At 42.8% G+C, this 24,242-nt stretch overlaps 1 protein-coding gene across 1 annotated transcript; it reads right to left on the reverse strand.

The window, feature by feature from the left end:
* Window positions 1-23,777, reverse strand: LOC121431379. The gene is made up of 4 exons (XM_041628928.1): window positions 23,565-23,777; window positions 1,350-1,407; window positions 441-539; window positions 1-180 (listed from the first exon to the last, which is right to left on the reverse strand). Exons 1-4 carry the CDS (start codon window positions 23,774-23,776, stop codon window positions 1-3), a joined length of 549 nt encoding a protein of 182 aa, XP_041484862.1. The 5' UTR covers window position 23,777.
* Window positions 23,778-24,242: the final 465 nt, after the last annotated feature.

The raw sequence follows: 24,242 nt of genomic DNA on the forward strand, positions 1-24,242 counted from the left end.
TTAATTCCTCGTCTGCTCCAAGGAAGTGGGAGTTCCTCGCCTGCTCCAGGGAAGTGGGAGTTCCTCGTCTGCTCCAGGGCAGTGGGAGTTCCTCGTCTGCTCCAGGGCAGTGGGAGTTCCTCGTCTGCTCCAGGACAGTGGGAGTTCCTCGCCTGCTCCCGGACAGTGGGAGTTCCTCGCCTGCTCCAGGGAAGTGGAAGTTCCTCGCCTGCTCCAGGGAAGTGGGAGTTCCCCGCCTGTTCCTCTATTCATGACCAGGCCGCGTGGATGGGAATATGCACCGTAGGCGTTTCATCAACATTTTTGTCCGACAGGTTGTCAGACTCGACAACTTTCCTTGACTTGATTGTTACTATGGTAATTGTGGGATAAAACAGGACTTGTCAGATAAAACATCCGACAAGTCTTGTCATGAAACGCTCCCCATGTCTATTCCAAGCCAATGATTCTGAGGTGATATGATATTCATCCACGAGGCGGTAATTGATCGCATCCAATATGGGGTAGAACTCTGAGTCGACAACAGATTCATTCTTGAGCTGATGGGAAAAGCAACATAAGTGAAATAGATTTACAGACAACTTCCATTTTTCTTCTATATAGCCTCGTTCAGATTCTATTATGTATGGATTAAATTCCAATATAATAGAGTAACTCTGAAAAGGATAAACAGAAAAAGGGAGTGAGAGGGAAATGAGAAGGAGGTATGAATAAATGGAGACGAGAAAAGAATGGAAAGGGAGGGGGAATAAAGAAGAAAAGGATTTCAAGGGAAAAGGGGGAAGGAAGCGGGGAAGAAGAGATGGGTAAAAAAATAACTGAGAATAGAAAAGATTCGTAAGCTAAAGAGGAAATAACGGAAGGTGGAAAAGAAAGAGAGAAGAGAATGAAAGGGAAGTGCAAAAAGAGAGAAAAAATAAGGTATTTGGAAAAGGAAGGAAAGAGGGAGAGATGGAGGAAAGACGGAGAAAAAGAGAAGGGAAAGGGAAGAGGAATGAAGAAATGTAAAAGAGAGAGAAAGAAATGCATGGGGATTATTTATTCAAAGATGTTGTTATCCTGTAATATTCATTAATTTAAACGACGTTTGAAATTTCCCTTTCTAGTGGGTGTTTCATAACGCTGTAAGTTAGGAGAGACTTTAAAACCGACTGGTGATTCTTTTTTGTAGTGATTTTCACCATTAAATGTTCATTGGCGAGTAATTAGCACGTAAGAAAGGTTCACCAGTCGATCTTAAAGTCGCTTTTAACTTATAAAAAACTTTATGAAACACTCACCTAGAGGACTCAGTAGATCAAAAACAAAATTAACTCGCGCTTCGCATTCTCATTATTGGATATACTTACAATAGCTGCTCTGATTATTTCTCGATGACCAGACGGCATGAATGGTGTACGGTGTACACTGTGGAAAAAAATATTTGGTTAAATTTTTACCACCACGAGGGTAATTATGTGTCCAACCAATCTGGGGTAGTACTTTACACAGTTCGTGTAGCATATTGTCCAGTAAGATCAAAAAATAATCAGCAGTTACCTTAGAATGGGTAAATATTTCATCACACTGGATAAATAAAATGCCGAAAAGAAATGCCCAATGTTGGTTGTACACAATAATTATATTCATGGAGCACTTTTACCGAATAATTTTAGAGTTAATTCGAGCATCGTCCACTTCCAATTGTCGCTCAGGGTGTACTTGCACTATCCCCAATGGGGTAGATGTGTTGGTCGACGTCAATATATATTTGCGCTGATGGAAAAAAAATAGAAAAGAAATAATCTAGTTGCATCTTTCGTTTCTCTTTAATATCGTCATAAAACAGACACAGAGCCCGTTCACACAGCGCCGTTTTTCAGCTATTTCAATTGGAAAAAAAAATGTTACCTTGTGGTTGCCCCCTCCCCCATCAAAGTAGCGTATCAACGCCCCTTAAGTCAAATACTACCAGATACTTGTTTGGAACACAAAATCTAGAGGTTAAAAATGTTTTACTCTTTCACAAGCATTAATTGGCGCTTCTTTAATATAAGATGTGTACTCGAGTTACGTTTCGAGAGAACTTCTTTATCCGTCGTAGTATAATCATTTTAAAAGTTTGCATTATTTTGGTGATAACAGAAACAGATCTATGTAGATCTTCATGAATACGAACTGATGATGTCATATCCCCACTTGTTCTTTAGTATTCTATTATGTTTTTTCAAATTCTTTCCTCAAAAACTAAACAGATTGGATTAAAGATTGATTTAACGCATTAGATATTCATTGTTGCAACATTATTCACTCAAGTATGAAAATATGAAATAATTATGATTCATATAATAACATAAGAAAAGGAAAGTGGGGATGTGACATCATCAGCCCACCTAATGAATATTCATGACGACGCGGATTTATGTTTCCCAAAATATTGCTTAACTTTAAAATTAATTAAATGCGTTATTTTTTCAGATTTTGATGATATTTTCATAATTTTGCTCGGTGAATTTTACTCTATGTAATTAATTAGATATGATTATTATCAATCCGGAGTACCCCTTTAATGTTACAAAAGATCGAAATGGGACACAGTCCTAGGTTAATGCCACATGAAATTTGGAACATGTTATGTATTTTATGACTTTATACCTACGTTATATATGGCATACTTAGGTGAAAACACAAATTCTTACAGCAGTTGGTACGTATCACTATTTCAACAGTATTCCTAAAGGACTTAACTAAATCACAAAGGAAAAATACATGCATTAAATTTTGGTCACAGTAATTACAAACATCAGGCCCTTTTAATTTCCAAATAATTTGGATGGTACTGGCAATATATCATACCTAAACTTAAGATTGAATTGAATGAGTGCATTATCACAAACATATTTTGATTTGTATATCCATAGCTATTTGAACTGCCTTGAACTTGATGAATTTATATCATTTTGTAACTATAAAACAATTTTTAAAAATGGGATCTTATTTCGCACAAGACTTGGTCTGATTTGATGTTACACATTTTTTGTTAAATACTTCATACTACATTATGATTGTTCAAGACGTATTATATCTTCTAACCTTTATAGTTACATTCCATCTGCCATGAGCTAAAGTTGATACCAAACATGGTCTGCGGGGGTGGTCTTATTATTATACCATAAAGTGCTTAAAATGACAATTTTTAAGGTCGGAATGTCAAGAAAATTTGCTCGCGCTTCGCTATTGATATATATGCCATTTTCATGGGTAACTGTAAGCAGTCCTGAACAGGTCCCTTTTCGATAATGCTTGAACAGTTAATACAAAATTCTGCTCGTGCTTATTTAGCGTTCGCATTACCCATCTAGTTACTACGAATCTTGTTCAAGATCACACTTAACATTGCCCAGATTGTTTAATTTTCAGGACAAAATACATGAAATTAAAAAAAAATCGCTCGCTCTTCGCGGTCGCACTTTTTATAAGGCTTATGAGATTATTTAATGTTTATGTTGTTTTATAAGAATAAAACTAAGTAGTGACTGATCAGGGAAAGTATAGGTGAAGATAATTTTGGGCCCCGTCCCTTATTGGCGAAAGTCGGATCCGCCCTTGTGACACATACACACACACCGGAAAAAATGGCCGGTGCCCCCCCCCCCTCTAAAAAAGCAAGGATAGACCCCCGGTGCCCCCCAGAAAAAAATCCTAGCTACACCACTGGGCTGAATTGATGTTCTACCTAGCGGGGCGCCGAATTAACGTTCTACCAAGAGGCAAAGAATCGATGTTAGATACAGTCGGGAGCCGAATTAATCACCGACCAAGGGAAGGCGGGCACCGAATACTATTTCACTTAGGGGCGCCGAATTGATGCTCAACCTAGGGGCTGCCAAGTTAATGTTTGACACAGTGGGGAGCCGAGTTAATGTCCGACCAAGGGAAGGGGGCGCCGGATTGATGCTCGAAATATGGGGGGGGAGCCGAATTGATGTTCAACCTTGGGACTGCCGAATTGATGTTTGACACAGTGGGAAGCCGAATTAATGTTTAATCTAGTGGTGGGGCTGGATTGATTTTCAACCTAGTTCAGCGCCGAATTAATGTTTGACCTTGTGGCGCCGAATAGATGTTCAACACGGGCGCACCAATTTGATGTTTGTCCTGGGGAGCGATAATCATGTTCAACATAGGGGCACCGAAATTATTTTAAACTTGGGGCGCTTTGTTCCCCCTATGACCCACCTTGAGGGCGCCGAATCGATTTTCAGCCTTAAGGGGGGGGGGTTGAATTGATTTTCCAACATGGTGGCGTTAAATTGATGTTCGACATAGGGGCGCCGCACTTATCTTTAACCTCTGAGGGGGCACCGAATTGTTCTACCTAGTGGCGCCGAATTGATGTTCGACATAGGGGACGCCAAATGGTTTTTAACATTCAACAGAAATTGTCTCATACTTTCTAGATTGGACAATAATTTTCGACCTGAAGGCGACGAATTGATGTTCAACCTAGGGGCGCCGAATTGATGTTAGACATAGGGGTGAGCCGAATTTATGTCCGACCTAAGTAGGCGCCGAATTCATATTTCACTTAATGGCGCCGAATTCATATTTCACTTAATGGCGCCGAATTGATATGGGACATGGGGTGCCTAATTTACGTTCGTCTTAGGGAAGGGGGCGCCGAATTGGTGTTTGACCTAAGGGGGCGCCGAGCTGATGTTCGACCTAGAGGCGCCGAATTGATATGGGACATGGGGGTGCCTAATTTATGTTCGTCTTAGGGAAGGGGGCGCCGAATTGGTGTTTGACCTAAGGGGGCGCCGAGCTGATGTTCGACCTAGAGGCACAAAATTGATGTTCGACATAGAGACACCGAATTCATGTTCAACCTGGGGCTGAATTGATGTTCCATCGAGCGGGAACCAAAATGAGGTCCGACAGAGGGGCGCCGAATTGATCACCAACCTAAGATGGGGGCGCAGAATTAAAGCTCTACCCAGTGGCGCCGAATTGATGTTCGACATAGGGAGAGCCGAATAAATGTCCGACCAAGGGGGGGGGGGGGTGGCGCCGAAATCATATTTCACTTAGAGGAGCCAAATCGATGTTCGCAGACAATACCACATTATATGTTCACAGTACGTCTGCACAAGATATTCAATCTAAGCTTCAAGATGATATGAATTCTTTAAAACAAATTTAATAGGGACACCGCAAAAGATTCAACCTGGTGGGGTGAATTGATGTTCCACCAAGGGGGGGGGGCGCCAAAGGGGCATCGAATTGATCTTAAACCTAGATGGACTGGGGCGCCGAACGGACGTTCTACCTCGTTGCGCTAAATTGTCGTTCGACGTGGGGGGCGCCGAATAAATTTTCGACCCTTGGGCGCCGAATTAATTTTCGACCCTTGGGCGCCAAATTGATGTTCGACATAGGGGGGCGAATTGACCACAAACCGGGGGGGGGGCGAATTTACCATAAACCTGGGAGGGCGAAGGAACGTTCTACCTATTGGCGCCGAATTGATGTTTGATTTTATTTGATTTATTTATTTACTTTTCTTCTACATATCAAATCATTATAACATAAATATAGCAAATATATATATTTTTGCAATATACAGTGCGTATCAAAAAAAAGTTTACACTTAGAAAAGATCCTGTAAAATTATATATTTGTAATATCCTGACGATTTTTCCACATTTTAGCATTGGTACAGATCCATTTAAGCAAATGACGATATAACTGTCGACAAATATTTCCGCTTGAGTGAGCACCACTTACTTTTGAAAAGTTGGTGAAAAATGATTTGCGCAGAACTTTGAAATAGTTATGCGAATAAAAGTAGACCTTAATCATGAAGAACACGTGGAAATTAGCAAGTAAAATTGATATGAAGATATCTTTTACCTTTTTAAACTTGTTTCCTTGCCCAAAACACTTCGAAGAGTGCATTGCGCCCCATCTCACTCCCCCACACACCGAGTCCATCGTGACGATATTTGCTTTACACTGAGCTGTGATTTACATGAAATGGCCTAGGCTTGATTTTCATTTTGTTAATCATTGCCAAGCTTGGGAAAAGTGTGGAGAAACAAGTATTAAATGAAAATGAAATGTAAACCAACTTTAAATGATAAAACATTAGTGGAAAATGCTGGAGATGTCTGATATAAACTTTTGTTCAGATTCAGTTATGTCCTCAGATCCAGCTGGCACAAAAAGGGTAAAGGTTGTGCTTACTAAGTGTTGAAATTTCAAATTTGGGAGGCAAAATTGTTACAAAATGCTTGAATGTATCCGTTTTATTTCAATTGGCTAAAAGTGCTAGGGAAATTTATTAGAAATGCTTCGCAGGGTAAGTTTGATTTCGCCCTTTCCCCTTGACACAGCATGAAAACAAGCATTTCTGCGCAAACAGATTTCTGCGAGCTTTACAAAAATGGACAGTGCTCACTCAAGTGTAACATTCTGTCAAAACTTTTACCTTCATTGGATAGATGAGACCCAAACCCATAATTATTTGTGAAAAAATTACCCACATGTTGTATATTTATTAATTCCCAGGGCTTTTTCAAAGTGTAAACTTTTTTTGATACGCACTGTATAAGGCATATATCATTGAAACATAAATTCAGTAGCAGAAGATGATTTGCCATTGTAAGCATAAAAAATGCTTAAAAATATGACAATTCGAAACATCTATCAATTATATAACCAAATTATGAGCATAATGGCTGATAACGAATTATTAAAATTGTTAATTGTATAATGGTGGTAGTGATTGTGGTGGTGGTGATGATGATAATGGTGGTGGAAATAATGATGATAGTGATGGAGAAGGAATAGGAAACTATGACACATCAAATTTATCTTGCATATTCCGATAGTAAGATGACCTTAACTTTAGCTTTAATGAGTGTAGGGGGCAAGTAGATTTAATTGATTCTGGGAGAGGATTTCAAACGTCGGAACCATGATATCTTACAGATCTCTGGACAAGAAGTAGATTTGGATTGAGTTATTGTAAATTAGGATTAAAGGTGGGGTAGTCATGAATGGTATTATTCAAAGCATAAAAATTTCGAAATGATGGTGACAGCATCGCATTTAAATACTCAAATATAACAATAAACTTTGTAGTCAAATACTGTAAGAGTTTTTAATTAGTAAAATAATGTTCGACATAAGGGGACGCCAAATTGATGTTCAGCCTACCTAGAGGTGCCGAATCGATGTTCGACCTAAGGGGGCGCAAAATTGATGTTCGACACAGGGGCGCCGAATGTTTGACACGTTGGCTCCGAATTGATCTTAAACCTAGGGGAGGGGGGCGCCGAATTGATGTTCGACTAAGAGGTACCACATTGATGTTCGACATATGGGCGTCGAATTAATCTTAAACCTAGGGGAGGGGCGCCGAATTGATGTTCAGCATGGGGGGTGGGGCTGAATTGATATTGCAACAAGGGGGCGTCAAATCGATTTCGACATAGGGGCGTCGAATTGATCTTAAATCCTAGGGGAGGGGCGGAGAATTAATGTTCAACCTAGGGAGGAGGGAGGCACAATTGATGTTTGACATAAGGGCGCCGATTTGATGTTCAATCATGGGGGAGATATTTGATGATGCACCTAGGCGGGTGCCAAATTGATGTTTGACATAGGTGCGTCGAAATGATTTCAAACCTCGGGGAGGGGGCGCCGAACTGATGTTCAACCTGGGGGTTGAATTGATGTTGCACCAAGGGGGGCGCCAAATCGATATTCCATCTGGAGGTGCCGAATTGATATTCGACAAATGGGGAGCCGGGCGCCGAAGTATATTTTACTCAGGGGCGCCGAATCGATGTTCGACATAGGAGGGCGCCGACTTTATGTCCGACCTAGGGGTGCGCCGAGTTGATGTTTGATCTAGGGACGCCAAATTGATGTTCAACAGATTGGCGCCGAATATATGTTCAACCTGGTTGGGGGACTGAATTGATGTTCCACCATGTGGGGGGGGGGGTGCGAAATTGATGTTCGACAAAGGGGAACCGAATTTATCATAAACCTGGGTGGACGGGTCGCCGAACTGACTTTCGTCATGGTGGGGGGTGTTAAATTGTTGTTCAAGCGAGAGGGATGAAGTGCCGAATCGATGTTCGACAGAGGCAGAGGGGGCACCGCGAATTCATGTTTGACATTCGGGCGCCAATTTGACGTTTGTTTTGGGGCGCCAAATAGATTGATAGATTGACACGTAGGCTCCGAATTGATCTTAAACCTAGTAGGGGGGGCGCCAAATATTATGTTCAACCTCGGGGGCTGAATTTATGTTGCACCAAGGGGGGGGGGGTGCACCGAATAGATGTTCGACATAAGGTTGCCGATTTAGTGTTAAACCTAGGGGGCACCGAACTGATGTTCCACCTAGGTGAGCACCGAATTAATGTTCGACCTAGGGGCGCCCAATTGATGTTTCACATAGACATGATAGAGGAGCCCATTTGACGTTCGTCTTGGGGCGACAAATGGATGTTAGACATGCGGGCTCCAATGGTTTTAAACCTAGGGGAGGGGCACCGAACTGATGTTCTACCTAAGGGGTTGAATTTATGTTGAACCAAGGGGGAGGGGGCGCCAAATTGATGTTCGATTTAGAGGTGCCGAATTGATGTTCGAATGGGGGGCGCCGATTTGATGTTCGACCTAGGGGGTTGCAGAATTGATGTTCAACCTAGAGGGGGGGCTGAATTGATGTTGCAAAAAGGGGGCGCCAAATTGATGTTCGACATAGGGCCGCCAAACTGATATTCGACCTAGGTAGAGCCGAATTAATGTCCGACCTAAGTGGGCGCCGAATTCATATTTTACTCAGGGGCTCCGAATGAATGTTCGAGCTAGGGGCGCCGAAATGATGTTCGACAAACGAGCGCCAAATTGATGTTCGACATAAGGTTGCCGATTTAGTGTTAAACCAAGGGGGCACCGAATTGATGTTCCACCTAGGGGCGCCAAATCGATGTTTGACATAGGGGGCCAATTTGATGTTTGTTTTGGGGCGCCAAATTGATGTTCGACATAGGGGCGTCGAATTGATGTTCGACAAAGGGGAGGGGGCGAATTAATAACCGACCTAGGTGGGCGCCCAATTTCATGTCCAATCTAAGTGGGCGCCGAAATCATATTTTGCTCAGGAGTGCCGAATTGATGTTCGACATAGGATGGTGTCGAATTTATGTTCAACAAGGGGCGCCAAATTGATGTTCGACATAAGGTTGCCGATTTAGTGTTAAACCTAGGGGGCACCGAATTGATGTTCCACCTAGGGGAGCACCGAATTAATGTTCGACCTAGGGGCGCCCAATTGATGTTTGACACATGGGCTCCGAATTGATCTTATTCTTAGGGGGGGGTGCCGAATTGATGTTCAACCTTGGTGGGCTGAATTTATCTTGCACCAATGGGGGGGGGGGCGCCAAATCGATGTTTGACCTAGAGGTGCCGAATTGATGTTCGACCTCGGGGGGGGGGGCTGAATTGAAGTTGCACAAAGGGGGCGCCAAATTGATGTTCGACCTAGGTAGAGCCGAATTAATGACCGACCTAGGTGGGCGCCGAATTAATGTCCGATCTAAGTGGGCGCCGAATTCATATTTTGCTCAGGGGTGTCGAATTTATGTTCGACATAGGGGCGCCAAATTGATGTTCGACATAAGGTTGCTGATTTAGTGTTAAACCTGGGGGGCACCGAATTAATGTTCCACCTAGGGGTGCCAAATCGATGTTTGACATAGGGGGCCAATTTGATGTTTGTTTTGGTGAGCCAAATTGATGTTCGACATAGGGGCGTCGAATTGATATTCGACAAAGGGGGGGGGGGGCGAATTAATAACCGACCTAGGTGGGCGCCGAATTAATGTCCAATCTAAGTGGGCGCCGAATTCATATTTTGCTCAGGGGTGCCGAATTGATGTTCGACATAGGAGGGTGTCGAATTTATGTTCGACATAGGGGCGCCAAATTGATGTTCGACATGAGGTTGCCGATTTAGTGTTAAACCTGGGGGGCACCGAATTGATGTTCCACCTAGGGGAGCACCGAATTAATGTTCGACCTAGGGGCGCCCAATTGATGTTTAACACATGGGCTCCGAATTGATCTTATTCTTAGGGGGGGGTGCCGAATTGATGTTCAACCTTGGTGGGCTGAATTTATGTTGCACCAATGGGGGGAGGGCGCCAAATCGATGTTTGACCTAGAGGTGCCGAATTGATGTTCGACCTCGGGGGGGGGGGGCTGAATTGAAGTTGCACAAAGGGGGCGCCAAATTGATGTTCGACCTAGGTAGAGCCGAATTAATGTCCGACCTAGGTGACCGCGGAATTAATGTCCGATCTAAGTGGCCGCCGAATTCATATTTTGCTCAGGGGTGCCGAATTGATGTTCGACATAGGAGGGTGTCGAATTTATGTTCGACATAGGGGCGCCAAATTGATGTTCGACATAAGGTTGCTGATTTAGTGTTAAACCTGGGGGGCACCGAATTAATGTTCCACCTAGGGGTGCCAAATCGATGTTTGACATAGGGGGCCAATTTGATGTTTGTTTTGGGGAGCCAAATTGATGTTCGACATAGGGGCGTCGAATTGATGTTCGACAAAGGGGGGGGGGGGGGCGAATTAATAACCGACCTAGGTGGGCGCCGAATTAATGTCCAATCTAAGTGGGCGCCGAATTCATATTTTGCTCAGGGGTGCCGAATTGATGTTCGACATAGGAGGGTGTCGAATTTATGTTCGACATAGGGGCGGCGATTTAGTGTTAAACCTAGAGGGCACCGAATTGATGTTCCACCTAGGGGAGCACCGAATTAATGTTCGACCTAGGGGCGCCCAATTGATGTTTGACACATGGGCTCCGAATTGATCTTATTCCTAGGGGGGGGATGCCGAATTGATGTTCAACCTTGGTGGGCTGAATTTATGTTACACCAACGGGGGGGGCGCCAAATCGATGTTTGACCTAGAGGTGCCGAATTGATGTTCGACATAGGAGGGTGTCGAATTTATGTTCGACATAGGGGCGCCAAATTGATGTTCGACACAAGGTTGCCGATTTAGTGTTAAACCTAGGGGGCACCGAATTGATGTTCCACCTAGGGGGTTGCAGAATTGATGTTCAACCTAGAGGGGGGGGCTGAATTTATGTTGCAAAAAGGGGGCGCCCAATTGATGTTTGACGTAGGGGAGCCAATTTGACGTTTGTCTTGGGACGCCAAATGGATGTTAGACACATGGGCTCCGAATTGATCTTATTCCTAGGGAGGGGGGGGGGTGCCGAATTGATGTTCAACCTTTGTGGGCCGAATTTATGTTGCACTAATGGGGGGGGCGCCAAATCGATGTTTGACCTAGAGGTGCCGAATTGATGTTCGACTTAGGCTGGTTGTGCCGAATTGATGTTCGACCTCGGGGGGGGGGGGGGCTGAATTGATGTTGCACAAAGGGGGCGCCAAATTGATGTCCGACCTAGGTGGGGGCCGAATCAATGTCCGACCTAAGTTGGCGCCGAATTCATATTTTACTCAGTGGCGCCGAATTGATGTTCGAGCTAGAGGCGCCGAAGTGATGTTTGACAAACGAGTGCCAAATTGATGTTCGATATAAGATTGCCGATTTAGTGTTAAACCAAGGGGGGCACCGAATTGATGTTCCACCTAGGTGACCACCAAATTAATGTTCGACCTAGGGGCACCCAACTGATGTTCGACATAGAGGATCCAATTTGACGTTCGTCTTGGGGCGACAAATGGATGTTAGACACGTGGTCTTAAACTTAGGGTGAATATATGTTGCACGAAGGGGGAGGGGCGCCAAATCGATGTTCGACCTAGGGGTGGGGGGCGCAGAATTGATGTTCGACATAGGGGTGCCAATCTGATGTTCAACCAGGGTAATAGGGTAATTCCAGCCAAGCAAAAGTGGACATTTTCCAAAAATTTATATTGATTCTATTTCAGATCTGGATCACATTTTTATATTAAAACTCATATGGGATTCATGAATACAAAAGGGGAACATAATTAGCCACATTTTGTTTTCTTATGCATCTCCTTTTAGGAGAATCAAAACCATACAAAAAAATTCTATACATGGGACAACATGTTTTTTACTTAATTTTTTAATTTAACAAAAAACTATTGCTTGTTTTGTAAAATTTTATTTTGGATAATCTGAAGGTCATCATTTTACATCATATCAAAAGAAAATATTAAAATGTTGCCTGTGTGTGAAGATTTTAGATGTCACTCCGTAACCGGGTATGGGTTTATGTTTTTAGTTGTAATTAATGAAAAAAGAAATACACAAATTTTGAAATATTATGCAGCATTTTAAAGCTAGAACAACATAAATTCTTATCAATAACTCAACATTATGATAGCCATTTAAAGTTCACAGAGTTTGAGCAATATGTTTTCTCCTCAAATATGCATGTCCATTTTACGTCACTCCGTAACCATGATGATGAATATTCATATCTCATTAATTCAGTGGATCAAAATAACAAATATAATTCTGAAAAGTGGGTTTCAGCAACTTCAGTCAGGTACCGTTTCTTTGCAACTATTTACATATGGGTGATATCTTTGTTTGAATGCTAAAAACTTGTTTGTGAATGTCACTCCGTAACTGCCCAATAGATGAATATGAATTATTAAAATGATAGTTAAGTATCAAAAAGATAATCAAAGAAAACAAACATTTACTACATAACATAGTCAAGAATAAAAAAACAATGATGGTTAAAATGAAGATGATGAGGATGATAATGATGGAAAAAAAATCACGGGTGGGGTAATTATGAATGGTTCTATTAAAAGTATAACAATTTTGAAATTATGGTGGGAGCATCCCATTTAAATACTTGAATATGATCAATAAATTTTATAGTGTATTAATGTCGAATACTGTCAGAGTTTTTAATAGTTAAATAATGTTCGACATAAGGGGCGCCAAATTGATGTTCAACCGAGGCGAGGGTCCGCGACTTGAATTTCGACATAGGAAGTCGTTGACTGGATGTGCGACATAGGAGGGCGCCAAATTTATGTTCAACTTGATTAGGGGCTGAATTGATGTTCCACCATGGGGGCGCAAAACTGATGTCCAACAAGAGGGCACCGAATTGATCTTAAACCTAGGTGGAAGGGGCGCCGAACTGACGTTCTACTTAGTGGCGCTTAATGACGTTCGACGTTAGGGGGGGGGGGTGAGGCGCGAAATTGATGTACGACAGAGGGGGCGCCGAATTTATGTTCAAGCTAGGGGCGCCGAATTTATGTTCGACCTAGGGGGCGCAGAATATATTTTCAACGGAGAAGGGGGGCTGATTTGATGTTGCACCAAGGGGGGCGCCGAATTGATGTTGGACATAGGAGGGTGCCGAATTTATGTTCGACCTAGGGGTGCGCCCGAGTTAATGTTCAATCTAGGGGCGCCAAATTGATGTTCGACAAAGGGCATCGAATTGATCTTAAACCTAGGCGGATGAGGCACCGTATCGATATACAAAAGAGGAGGTGCCGAATTTATGTTCAGCTAGGGGCGCGCCGAATTGATGTTCGACATAAGGCTGCCGATTTAGTTTTAAACCTAGGGGGCACCGAATTGATGTTCCATCTACTAGGGGGCGCCAAACTGATGTTTGACATAAGGCTGCCGATTTAGTTTAAACCTAGGGGGCACCGAATTGACGTTCCACCTACTAGGAGGAGGGGCGCAAAATAGATGTTCGACCTAGGGACGCCAAATTGGTCTTCAACAGAGGGGCGCCATTTGACGTTTGTCTTGGGGCGCAAAATTGATGTTTGACACTTGAGCTCCGAATCATTGTTCAAAGGGGGGGGGGGACCTGAATTGATATTCTACCAAAGGGGGCGCAAAATTGATGTTCGACATAGGGGCGCCGAACTGGTGTCCAACCAGGGGGGGGGGGGCTGAATTGATGTTCAACCTGGACGGGGCGCCGAACTGACGCTCTAAATATTGGCGTTGAATGGACGTTCGACGTTGTGGGGGGGGGGGCTGAATTGATGTTGCACCAAGGGGGGCACCCAATTGATATTCGATCTAGAGGCGCCGACATGACAAAGGGGGAGCCGAATTCATATTTTACTCAGGGGTGCCGAAATGATGTTCGACATAAGAGGGTGCCGAATTTATGTTCGACCTCTGGGTGCGCCGAGTTGATGTTCGATCTAGGGGCGCCAAATTGATGTTAAACAAAGGTGCATCGAATTGATCTTATACCTAGGTGGACGGGGGCTCCGAACTGATGTTCTACCTATAGTGGCGCGGAATTGACGTTTGACAAGGGGGGGAGCGCCAATTCGATGTTCAACCGAGGGGGTGAGGTGCCTTATCGATATTCGACAGAGGTGGCGCCGAATTTATGTTCGAGCTAGGGGCGCCAAATTGATGTTCGACATAGGGGCGCCGAATTGATGTTCCACCTAGGGGCGCCAAATTGATATGTGACATAGGGAAGCCAATTTGACGTTTGTCTTGGGACGCCAAATGGATGTTTGACACATGGGCTTCGAATTGATATTTAACCTGTGGGAGGGAGGCGCCGAATTGATGTTCAACCTTGGTGGGCTGAATTTATGTTTCACGAAGTGGGGGGGGGGGGCAGAATTGATGTTAGACCTAGGGGGCGCAGAGTTAATGTTCAACCTGGGGGCTGAATTGATGTTGCACAAAGGGGGTCGCCAAGAGATGTTCGACATTGGGACGCCGAATTGATCCCAAATCTAGGGAGAGAGGGCGCCGAATCGATGTTCGACGGAGGGGGGGGGTTGGATTGATGTTGCACCAAGCACCAAGGGGGCGCCAAAAAATGATGTTATACCTAGAGGTGCCGAATTGATGTTCGACCTAGAGGGGGGGGGGCGCTGAATTGATGTTCAACGGAGGGAGGGGGGCTGGATTGATGTTGCACCGGGGGGGCGTCAAAGTGATGTTCGACATTGGGCGCGGAATTGATCTTAAACCTAGGGGAGTGGGCGCCGAATTGATATTCAACCTGGGGAGGGGGCTGAATTGATGTTGTACCAAGGGGCGCCAAACTGATATTCGACCTAGAGGCGCCGAATCTATGGTCGACAAAAGGGAAGCCGAATTAATGTCCGACCTAGGTGGGGCGCCGAATCAATGTCCGACCTAAGTGGGTGCCGAATTCATATTTTACTCAGGGGCGCCGAATTGATGTTCGACATAGGAGGGTGCCGAATTTGTGTTCGACCAAGGGGTACGCTGAGTTGATGTTCGATTTAGGGGCGTCAAATTGACAAAGGGGCATCGAATTGATCTATTGCCTATAGGTGGACTGGGGCGCCGAAATGACGTTCTATTTAGTGGCGCTGAATTGACGATCGGCATAGGGGGCAGGCGCCAAATAGATGTTCAACCGAGGTTGATTTGGCGCCGTATTAATATTCGACAGAGGGGGCGTCGAAGTGATGTTCAACATAGGAGCGCTGAATTTATGTTCGACCTACGGCTGTTGGTTTCGTTTAATCCTAGGGGCGCCGATTCGATGTTCACCTAGGGGGGCACCGAATTAGCGTTCGACCTAGGGGCGCCAAATTTATGTTCGACGTATGGGCTGCCAATTTGTTTGACGTTTGTCTTGAGGTGCCAAATTGATGTTTGACACTAGGCTCCGAATCGATGTTCAACGGGGAGGGGGGGGACCTAAATTGATGTTCCACAAAGGGAGCGAAAAATTGATGTTCGACATAGGGGCGCCAAATTGATCTCAAACATAGGGGAGGGGGCACCGAATTGACGTTCTACCTAGTGGCGCGGAATTTATATAAACAAATATATTTTGACAATATATTATGAAGATATCATTGAACATAAAATCAGTAGCAGAAGAAGGATCGCCATTGTGAGCAAAACAATGCTTGAAAATATGACAAACCGAAACATTTATTTATTATACAGTGTGTATCAAAAAAAGTTTACACTTTGAAAAAGCCCTGGGGATTAAGAATTATACAACATGTGGGTAATTTTTTAACATACAATCTTGGGTTTGGGTCTCATCTATCCAATGAAAGTAAAAGTTTTGACAGAATGTTACACTTAAGTGAGCACTGTCCTATTTTGTAAAGCTCGCAGAAATCTGTTTGCGCAGAAATGCTCGTTTTCACACTTTGTCAACGAGAAAGGGCGAAATCAAACTTACCCTGCATAGCATTTCTCATACATTTCCCTTGCAAGTTTAGTCAACTGTAATAAAACGGATACATTCAAGCATTTTGTAACAATTTTGCCACCCAAATTGAAATTTCAACACTTAGTAAGCACAACCTTCACCCTTTTTGTGCCAGCTAGATCCGAGGATATAACTGAATCTGAACAAAAGTTCATATATCGGACATCACCATTTTTTCACTATGGTTTTATCATCTAAAGTGGGTTTAAATTTTATTTCTCATTTAATACATGTTTCTCCACACTTTTTCCAAGCTTGACAATGATTAACAAAATGAAAATTTAAGCCTAAGCCATTTCATGTAAATCAGAGCTCAGTGTAAAGCAAATATCGTCACGATGGCCTCGTTGTGTGGGGGAGTGGGGTGGGGCGCAATGCACTCTTCGAACTGTTTTTGGCAAGGAAACAAGTGAAAATAGGTTAAAATTATCTTCAAATCAATTTTACTAGCTAAATTCCATGTGTTCTTCATGATTATGGTCTACTTTTATTCGCAGAACTATAACAAAGTTCTGCGCAAATCATTTTTTCACTAACTTTTCAAAAGTAAGTGGTGCTCACTCAAGCGGAAATATTTTTTGACAGTTATATCGTCATTTGCTTTAATGGATCTGTACCAATGTTAAAGTGTGGAAAAATCTTCAGAATATGACAAATGTATGATTTTACAGGATTTTTTTCTAAGTGTAAACCTTTTTTTTGATACACACTGTATAATCATATCATGAGCAGAATGGATGAATTCGAATTATTAAAGCATCAGTTAAGTATCTAAAAGAAAATAAAAGAAAGCCAACTTTTGCTATGTAATATATATAGTCAAGAAAAAAAACGATGATGGTAAAAATGAAGATGATGATGAGGATGAGGATGATGATGATGGTAATGATGATGATGATTGATGATGATTAAGAATTATGGTGGGGTAATTATGAATGGTTCTATTAAAAGTATAACAATTTTGAAATTATGGTGGGAGCATCCCATTTAAATACTTGAATATGATCAATAAATTTTATAGTGTATTAATGTCGAATACTGTCAGAGTTTTTAATAGTTAAATAATGTTCGACATAAGGGGCGCCAAATTGATGTTCAACCGAGGCGAGGGTCCGCGACTTGAATTTCGACATAGGAAGTCGTTGACTGGATGTGCGACATAGGAGGGCGCCAAATTTATGTTCAACTTGATTAGGGGCTGAATTGATGTTCCACCATGGGGGCGCAAAACTGATGTCCAACAAGAGGGCACCGAATTGATCTTAAACCTAGGTGGAAGGGGCGCCGAACTGACGTTCTACTTAGTGGCGCTTAATGACGTTCGACGTAGGGGGGGGGGTGAGGCGCGAAATTGATGTACGACAGAGGGGGGCGCCGAATTTATGTTCAAGCTAGGGGCGCCGAATTTATGTTCGACCTAGGGGGCGCAGAATATATTTTCAACGGAGAAGGGGGGCTGATTTGATGTTGCACCAAGGGGGGCCCGAATTGATGTTGGACATAGGAGGGTGCCGAATTTATGTTCGACCTAGGGGTGCGCGAGTTAATGTTCAATCTAGGGGCGCCAAATTGATGTTCGACAAGGGCATCGAATTGATCTTAAACCTAGGCGGATGAGGCACCGTATCGATATTCAAAAGAGGAGGCGCCGAATTTATGTTCCAGCTAGGGGCGCGCCGAATTGATGTTCGACATAAGGCTGCCGATTTAGTTTTAAACCTAGGGGGCACCGAATTGATGTTCCATCTACTAGGGGGCGCCAAACTGATGTTCGACATAAGGCTGCCGATTTAGTTTTAAACCTAGGGGGCACCGAATTGACGTTCCACCTACTAGGAGGAGGGGCGCAAAATAGATGTTCGACCTAGGGACGCCAAATTGCTCTTCAACAGAGGGGCGCCAATTTGACGTTTGTCTTGGGGCGCAAAATTGATGTTTGACACTTGAGCTCCGAATTATTGTTCAACAGGGGGGGGGGGACTGAATTGATATTCTACCAAAGGGGGCGCAAAATTGATGTTCGACATAGGGGCGCCGAACTGGTGTCCAACCAGGGGGGGGGGGCTGAATTGATGTTCAACCTGGACGGGGCGCCGAACTGACGCTCTAAATATTGGCGTTGAATGGACGTTCGACGTTGGGGGGGGGGGCTGAATTGATGTTGCACCAAGGGGGGCACCCAATTGATATTCGATCTAGAGGCGCCGACATGACAAAGGGGAGCCGAATTGATATTTTACTCAGGGGTGCCGAAATGATGTTCGACATAAGAGGGTGCCGAATTTATGTTCGACCTCTGGGTGCGCCGAGTTGATGTTCGATCTAGGGGCGCCAAATTGATGTTAAACAAAGGTGCATCGAATTGATCTTATACCTAGGTGGACGGGGGCTCCGAACTGATGTTCTACCTATAGTGGCGCGGAATTGACGTTTGACAAGGGGGGGAGCGCCAATTCGATGTTCAACCGAGGGGGTGAGGTGCCTTATCGATATTCGACAGAGGTGGCGCCGAATTTATGTTCGAGCTAGGGGCGCCAAATTGATGATCGACATAGGGGCGCCGAATTGATGTTCCACCTAGGGGCGCCAAATTGATATGTGACATAGGGAAGCCAATTTGACGTTTGTCTTGGGACGCCAAATGGATGTTTGACACAATGGCTTCGAATTGATATTTAACCTGTGGGGGGGAGGCGCCGAATTGATGTTCAACCTTGGTGGGCTGAATTTATGTTTCACGAAGTGGGGGGGGGGCGCAGAATTGATGTTAGACTAGGGGGCGCAGAGTTAATGTTCAACCTGGGGGCTGAATTGATGTTGCACAAAGGGGGTCGCCAAAGAGATGTTCGACATTGGGACGCCGAATTGATCCCAAATCTAGGAGAGAGGGCGCCGAATCGATGTTCGACGGAGGGGGGGGGGGGGTGGATTGATGTTGCACCAAGCACCAAGGGGGCGCCAAAAATGATGTTATACCTAGAGGTGCCGAATTGATGTTCGACCTAGAGGGGGGGGGGCGCTGAATTGATGTTCAACGGAGGGAGGGGGGCTGGATTGATGTTGCACCGGGGGGGCGTCAAAGTGATGTTCGACATTGGGCGCGGAATTGATCTTAAACCTAGGGGAGTGGGCGCCGAATTGATATTCAACCTGGGGAGGGGGCTGAATTGATGTTGTACCAAGGGGCGCCAAACTGATATTCGACCTAGAGGCGCCGAATCTATGGTCGACAAAAGGGAAGCCGAATTAATGTCCGACCTAGGTGGGCGCCGAATCAATGTCCGACCTAAGTGGGTGCCGAATTCATATTTTACTCAGGGGCGCCGAATTGATGTTCGACATAGGAGGGTGCCGAATTTGTGTTCGACCAAGGGGTACGCTGAGTTGATGTTCGATTTAGGGGCGTCAAATTGACAAAGGGGCATCGAATTGATCTATTGCCTATAGGTGGACTGGGGCGCCGAAATGACGTTCTATTTAGTGGCGCTGAATTGACGATCGGCATAGGGGGCAGGCGCCAAATAAATGTTCAACCGAGGTTGATTTGGCGCTGTATTAATATTCGACAGAGGGGGCGCCGAAGTGATGTCCGACATAGAAGCGCTAAATTGATGTTCGACCTACGGCTGCTGATTTAGTGTTAATCCTAGGGGCGCCGATTTGATGTTCCACCTAGGGGGGCACCGAATTAGCGTTCGACCTAGGGGCGCCAAATTTATGTTAAACATATGGGCTGCCAATTTGTTTGACGTTTGTCTTGAGGCGCCAAATTGATGTTTGACACTAGGGCTCCGAACTGATGTTCAACGGGGAGGGGGGGGGACCTAAATTGATGTTCCACCAAAGGGAGCGAAAAATTGATGTTCGACATAGGGGCGCCAAATTGATCTCAAACATAGGGGAGGGGGCACCGAATTGACGTTCTACCTAGTGGCGCGGAATTTATATAAACAAATATATTTTGACAATATATTATGAAGATATCATTGAACATAAAATCAGTAGCAGAAGAAGGATCGCCATTGTGAGCAAAACAATGCTTGAAAATATGACAAACCGAAACATTTATTTATTATACAGTGTGTATCAAAAAAAGTTTACACTTTGAAAAAGCCCTGGGGATTAAGAATTATACAACATGTGGGTAATTTTTTAACATACAATCTTGGGTTTGGGTCTCATCTATCCAATGAAAGTAAAAGTTTTGACAGAATGTTACACTTAAGTGAGCACTGTCCTATTTTGTAAAGCTCGCAGAAATCTGTTTGCGCAGAAATGCTCGTTTTCACACTTTGTCAACGAGAAAGGGCGAAATCAAACTTACCCTGCATAGCATTTCTCATACATTTCCCTTGCAAGTTTAGTCAACTGTAATAAAACGGATACATTCAAGCATTTTGTAACAATTTTGCCACCCAAATTGAAATTTCAACACTTAGTAAGCACAACCTTCACCCTTTTTGTGCCAGCTAGATCCGAGGATATAACTGAATCTGAACAAAAGTTCATATATCGGACATCACCATTTTTTCACTATGGTTTTATCATCTAAAGTGGGTTTAAATTTTATTTCTCATTTAATACATGTTTCTCCACACTTTTTCCAAGCTTGACAATGATTAACAAAATGAAAATTTAAGCCTAAGCCATTTCATGTAAATCAGAGCTCAGTGTAAAGCAAATATCGTCACGATGGCCTCGTTGTGTGGGGGAGTGGGGTGGGGCGCAATGCACTCTTCGAACTGTTTTTGGCAAGGAAACAAGTGAAAATAGGTTAAAATTATCTTCAAATCAATTTTACTAGCTAAATTCCATGTGTTCTTCATAATTATGGTCTACTTTTATTCGCAGAACTATAACAAAGTTCTGCGCAAATCATTTTTTCACTAACTTTTCAAAAGTAAGTGGTGCTCACTCAAGCGGAAATATTTTTTGACAGTTATATCGTCATTTGCTTTAATGGATCTGTACCAATGTTAAAGTGTGGAAAAATCTTCAGAATATGACAAATGTATGATTTTACAGGATTTTTTTCTAAGTGTAAACTTTTTTTTGATACACACTGTATAATCATATCATGAGCAGAATGGATGAATTCGAATTATTAAAGCATCAGTTAAGTATCTAAAAGAAAATAAAAGAAAGCCAACTTTTGCTATGTAATATATATAGTCAAGAAAAAAAACGATGATGGTAAAAATGAAGATGATGATGAGGATGGTGATGATGGTAATGATGATGATGATTGATGATGATTAAGAATTATGGGTGGGGTAATCACGAATGGTTCTATTTAAAGTATATGAAATTATGGTAGTAGCATCCCATTTAAATACTTAAATATGATCAATAAACTTCATAGTGTAATAATGTCAAATACTTTCAGAGTTTTTAATAAGTAAAATAATGTTCGACGCAAATTGATGTGTAACCGGGGGGGGGGCGACTTGATGTTCGACAAAGAAGTGAGTCCGACCTAAGTGAGTGCTGAATTCATATTTCACTGAGGGGTGCCAAATTGATGTTCGACATAGGAGCCGAATTAATGCCAGACCTAGGGGGCAACGAATTCATATTTTTCTCAGGGGAACCGAAGTTATGTTCGACACAGGGGCGCAGAATTTATGTTTGACCAGGGAGGGGGGGGGGTTCAACAGAGGACGGAGGTCGCCGAATTGATATTCCACCCAGAGGGGCGCCAAATTGATGTTCGACAGTGAGGTTTCGAATTGATGTTCAACCTGGGGGCGCTGACTTGATGTTTAACCTATAGATTTCCTGCTCGCGTGGAATGCTTAGCTAGATGCCTATCCTCTTCATGATGACCGAAAATACTTAGAATCTCCAAATATTAGTAAAAAAAAATCAATTTTCAGCTCGCGCTACGTGCTAGCACAATTGGTAAGATAGATAGATACCCATCCTGTTTGTGATTGCCAGTAGTGCTTAGAATGTCCAAATTTTAGGTCAGAATATCAAAAATTCTCAGTTCGTGCTTCGCGCTCGCATCTATTATTTAGATAGATATCCATCCTGCATGTTCATGGTTACAATGAGAGCTCAAAATGTCTAGTTTTGGATCAGAAATTAATAAAAAAAAAAATCAGCTCGCTCTTCGCGCTTGCATAAAATCTTGCGATAGATATTCATCCTGTTCTGGATTAAAGGTGAAAGTGCTTATAAATATTTTCAAACTAAGTCAGTATATATTTTTTTTCAGCTCGCATTTCGCGCTCGCTTTAGTTGTGGAGATATGTTCACCATTACACAACGTGCTTAGAATGTCCCTTCGGGAAATAAATAGAATTTTTCCGCCCCCCCCCCCCGTATTGGCGAAAGTTGGATACGGCCCTTGATAAAGAAATTGCAGTTCCCGCTCACTTAATTTTGTAGGGCCCCCAAAGTACTTAAAATTATATGCTTTCTGGTCGCAATTATTATTTTCAAAAAGTGGTATTACAACACATTCATGAACATAAAAAATTGGTCTTCGGTTGCCTCTTTTTCACCTGATTTTGCAATAAGATAATTTTAGGTCGGGACACCGGGGTGCAAATTCCTGGATACGCACCTGGGAATAAGGATACAAAACATGTTTTACTTTATGAAGAAGTTATTTCAAGAATATAATTTCAGTGATAAAAAGGGAAAGAAACTATTTTTTTCTTTTTTAACTGTCATGGATGTACATATATCATTTGAATTTTTTTTTATTAGTTGTTCTCTTGAAAAGTCCTTTTTATTGTTCTATGAACGTAAACACGACATAAGAAACATATTTCATGATTGATAGCTGACAAATAAATCCCAATTTACAAAGGAAGAACTTTATATGAACAAAAAAAAGTCACTGATCATATGTACATCTTCAGTTTTGGTAGAAGAGGTTGATTTAATGATCATTTCTATTTTATTATTTTTGATTAGATTAGAAGAAATGGCTGATTTCTAGTTGATTTACACTTTTATTGGCGTTTTTCAATAATCTATACTTAAAAGAATCATGTTGATTTAAATCAACTATCCCTGATGCCGTAGCAAATTGTCATCATGTCACATTAGCATAATCTTGTGACAGTAAAAAATAACTTGCAATCTTGTGAGGTTCCCATACTAGCTGTTCGCATAATAAGTGACATACTATTAATTAATCTTTGTAGACACATATACATGAATACTTCTTCTTTAATATTCTTTACGCGTCGACAGACTGGTCCATGTTCAGATACTTCTCTATGCTTTGTCTTTGATCCGTTTTAAAAAACGTTCCCCAGAATACATTTGAATATCTAGATAATAATTTCACTTACCTGTTTATCACCAAACTAATGTTTACAGTCACTTCCTGAAGTTTCCATTCTTTCCTTTCATAGGCAGTAATATCAGGAAAAGAAAATCTGTCGGATGTACGTCCTGTTACTGTGCGTGGTCCGCTGTTTAAATTCATGGCGCCATTTTTGCTGTATACATTCGATTCACTCATTCGCGACTGCCGGATGCCCCATTCAAAATTTCTTGCCATTGTGAACGCTTTCTTCGCCCCATTGCACATTTACCTTGGATTGACATTTGCCTTTTTGTTAAGGGATTCAATAGCGATTGTCTCCGTCAATGTCTTTTCAGAAGGGAATTTTCGCATCGCGACGCAATTCAAATTCAAGAACATAGAAAATGTATTGAAAAATGAATTGACAAAGAAGCGGTTTGGGTCGAAAATGGGTAAATCAAAAAGTTAAAAACAGCAGCTTCGTCGTTGGCACTACGTAAAGCCTATTTGCAATTTCACGTCAGCTCCTATAAACTTAGGACGAAACTATGTTCCGGTTCACCAAGTTTTGACAATAGACCTCCCAGCTGTTCTCTGTCATCTGACGCGCATATTCAGTACATTTACTGTGATCTTGAATCCGTTCTGCGTCTCGGTGCAAAAATTCTCTATTCATATTCGATGCACGTACGAAAAGCGTAGTGTTATGCAGAAACGGAAG

Source organism: Lytechinus variegatus, chromosome 1 (assembly GCF_018143015.1).
Source record: "Lytechinus variegatus isolate NC3 chromosome 1, Lvar_3.0, whole genome shotgun sequence".
NCBI classification, from domain to species: domain Eukaryota; kingdom Metazoa; phylum Echinodermata; class Echinoidea; order Temnopleuroida; family Toxopneustidae; genus Lytechinus; species Lytechinus variegatus.

Bases quoted from the DNA above. Each gene is read 5' to 3' on its own strand.
- LOC121431379 (XM_041628928.1), bottom strand. From the start codon at position 23,776: ATGGCAAGAAATTTTGAATGGGGCATCCGGCAGTCGCGAATGAGTGAA. The intron at 540-1,349 runs GTAAGTATATCC...TTTTCCCATCAG, and splicing joins AAATAATCAGAGCAGCTATT to CTCAAGAATGAATCTGTTGT. The intron at 181-440 runs GCTTGGAATAGA...TCCCTGGAGCAG, and splicing joins ATATCACCTCAGAATCATTG to GCGAGGAACTCCCACTGTCC.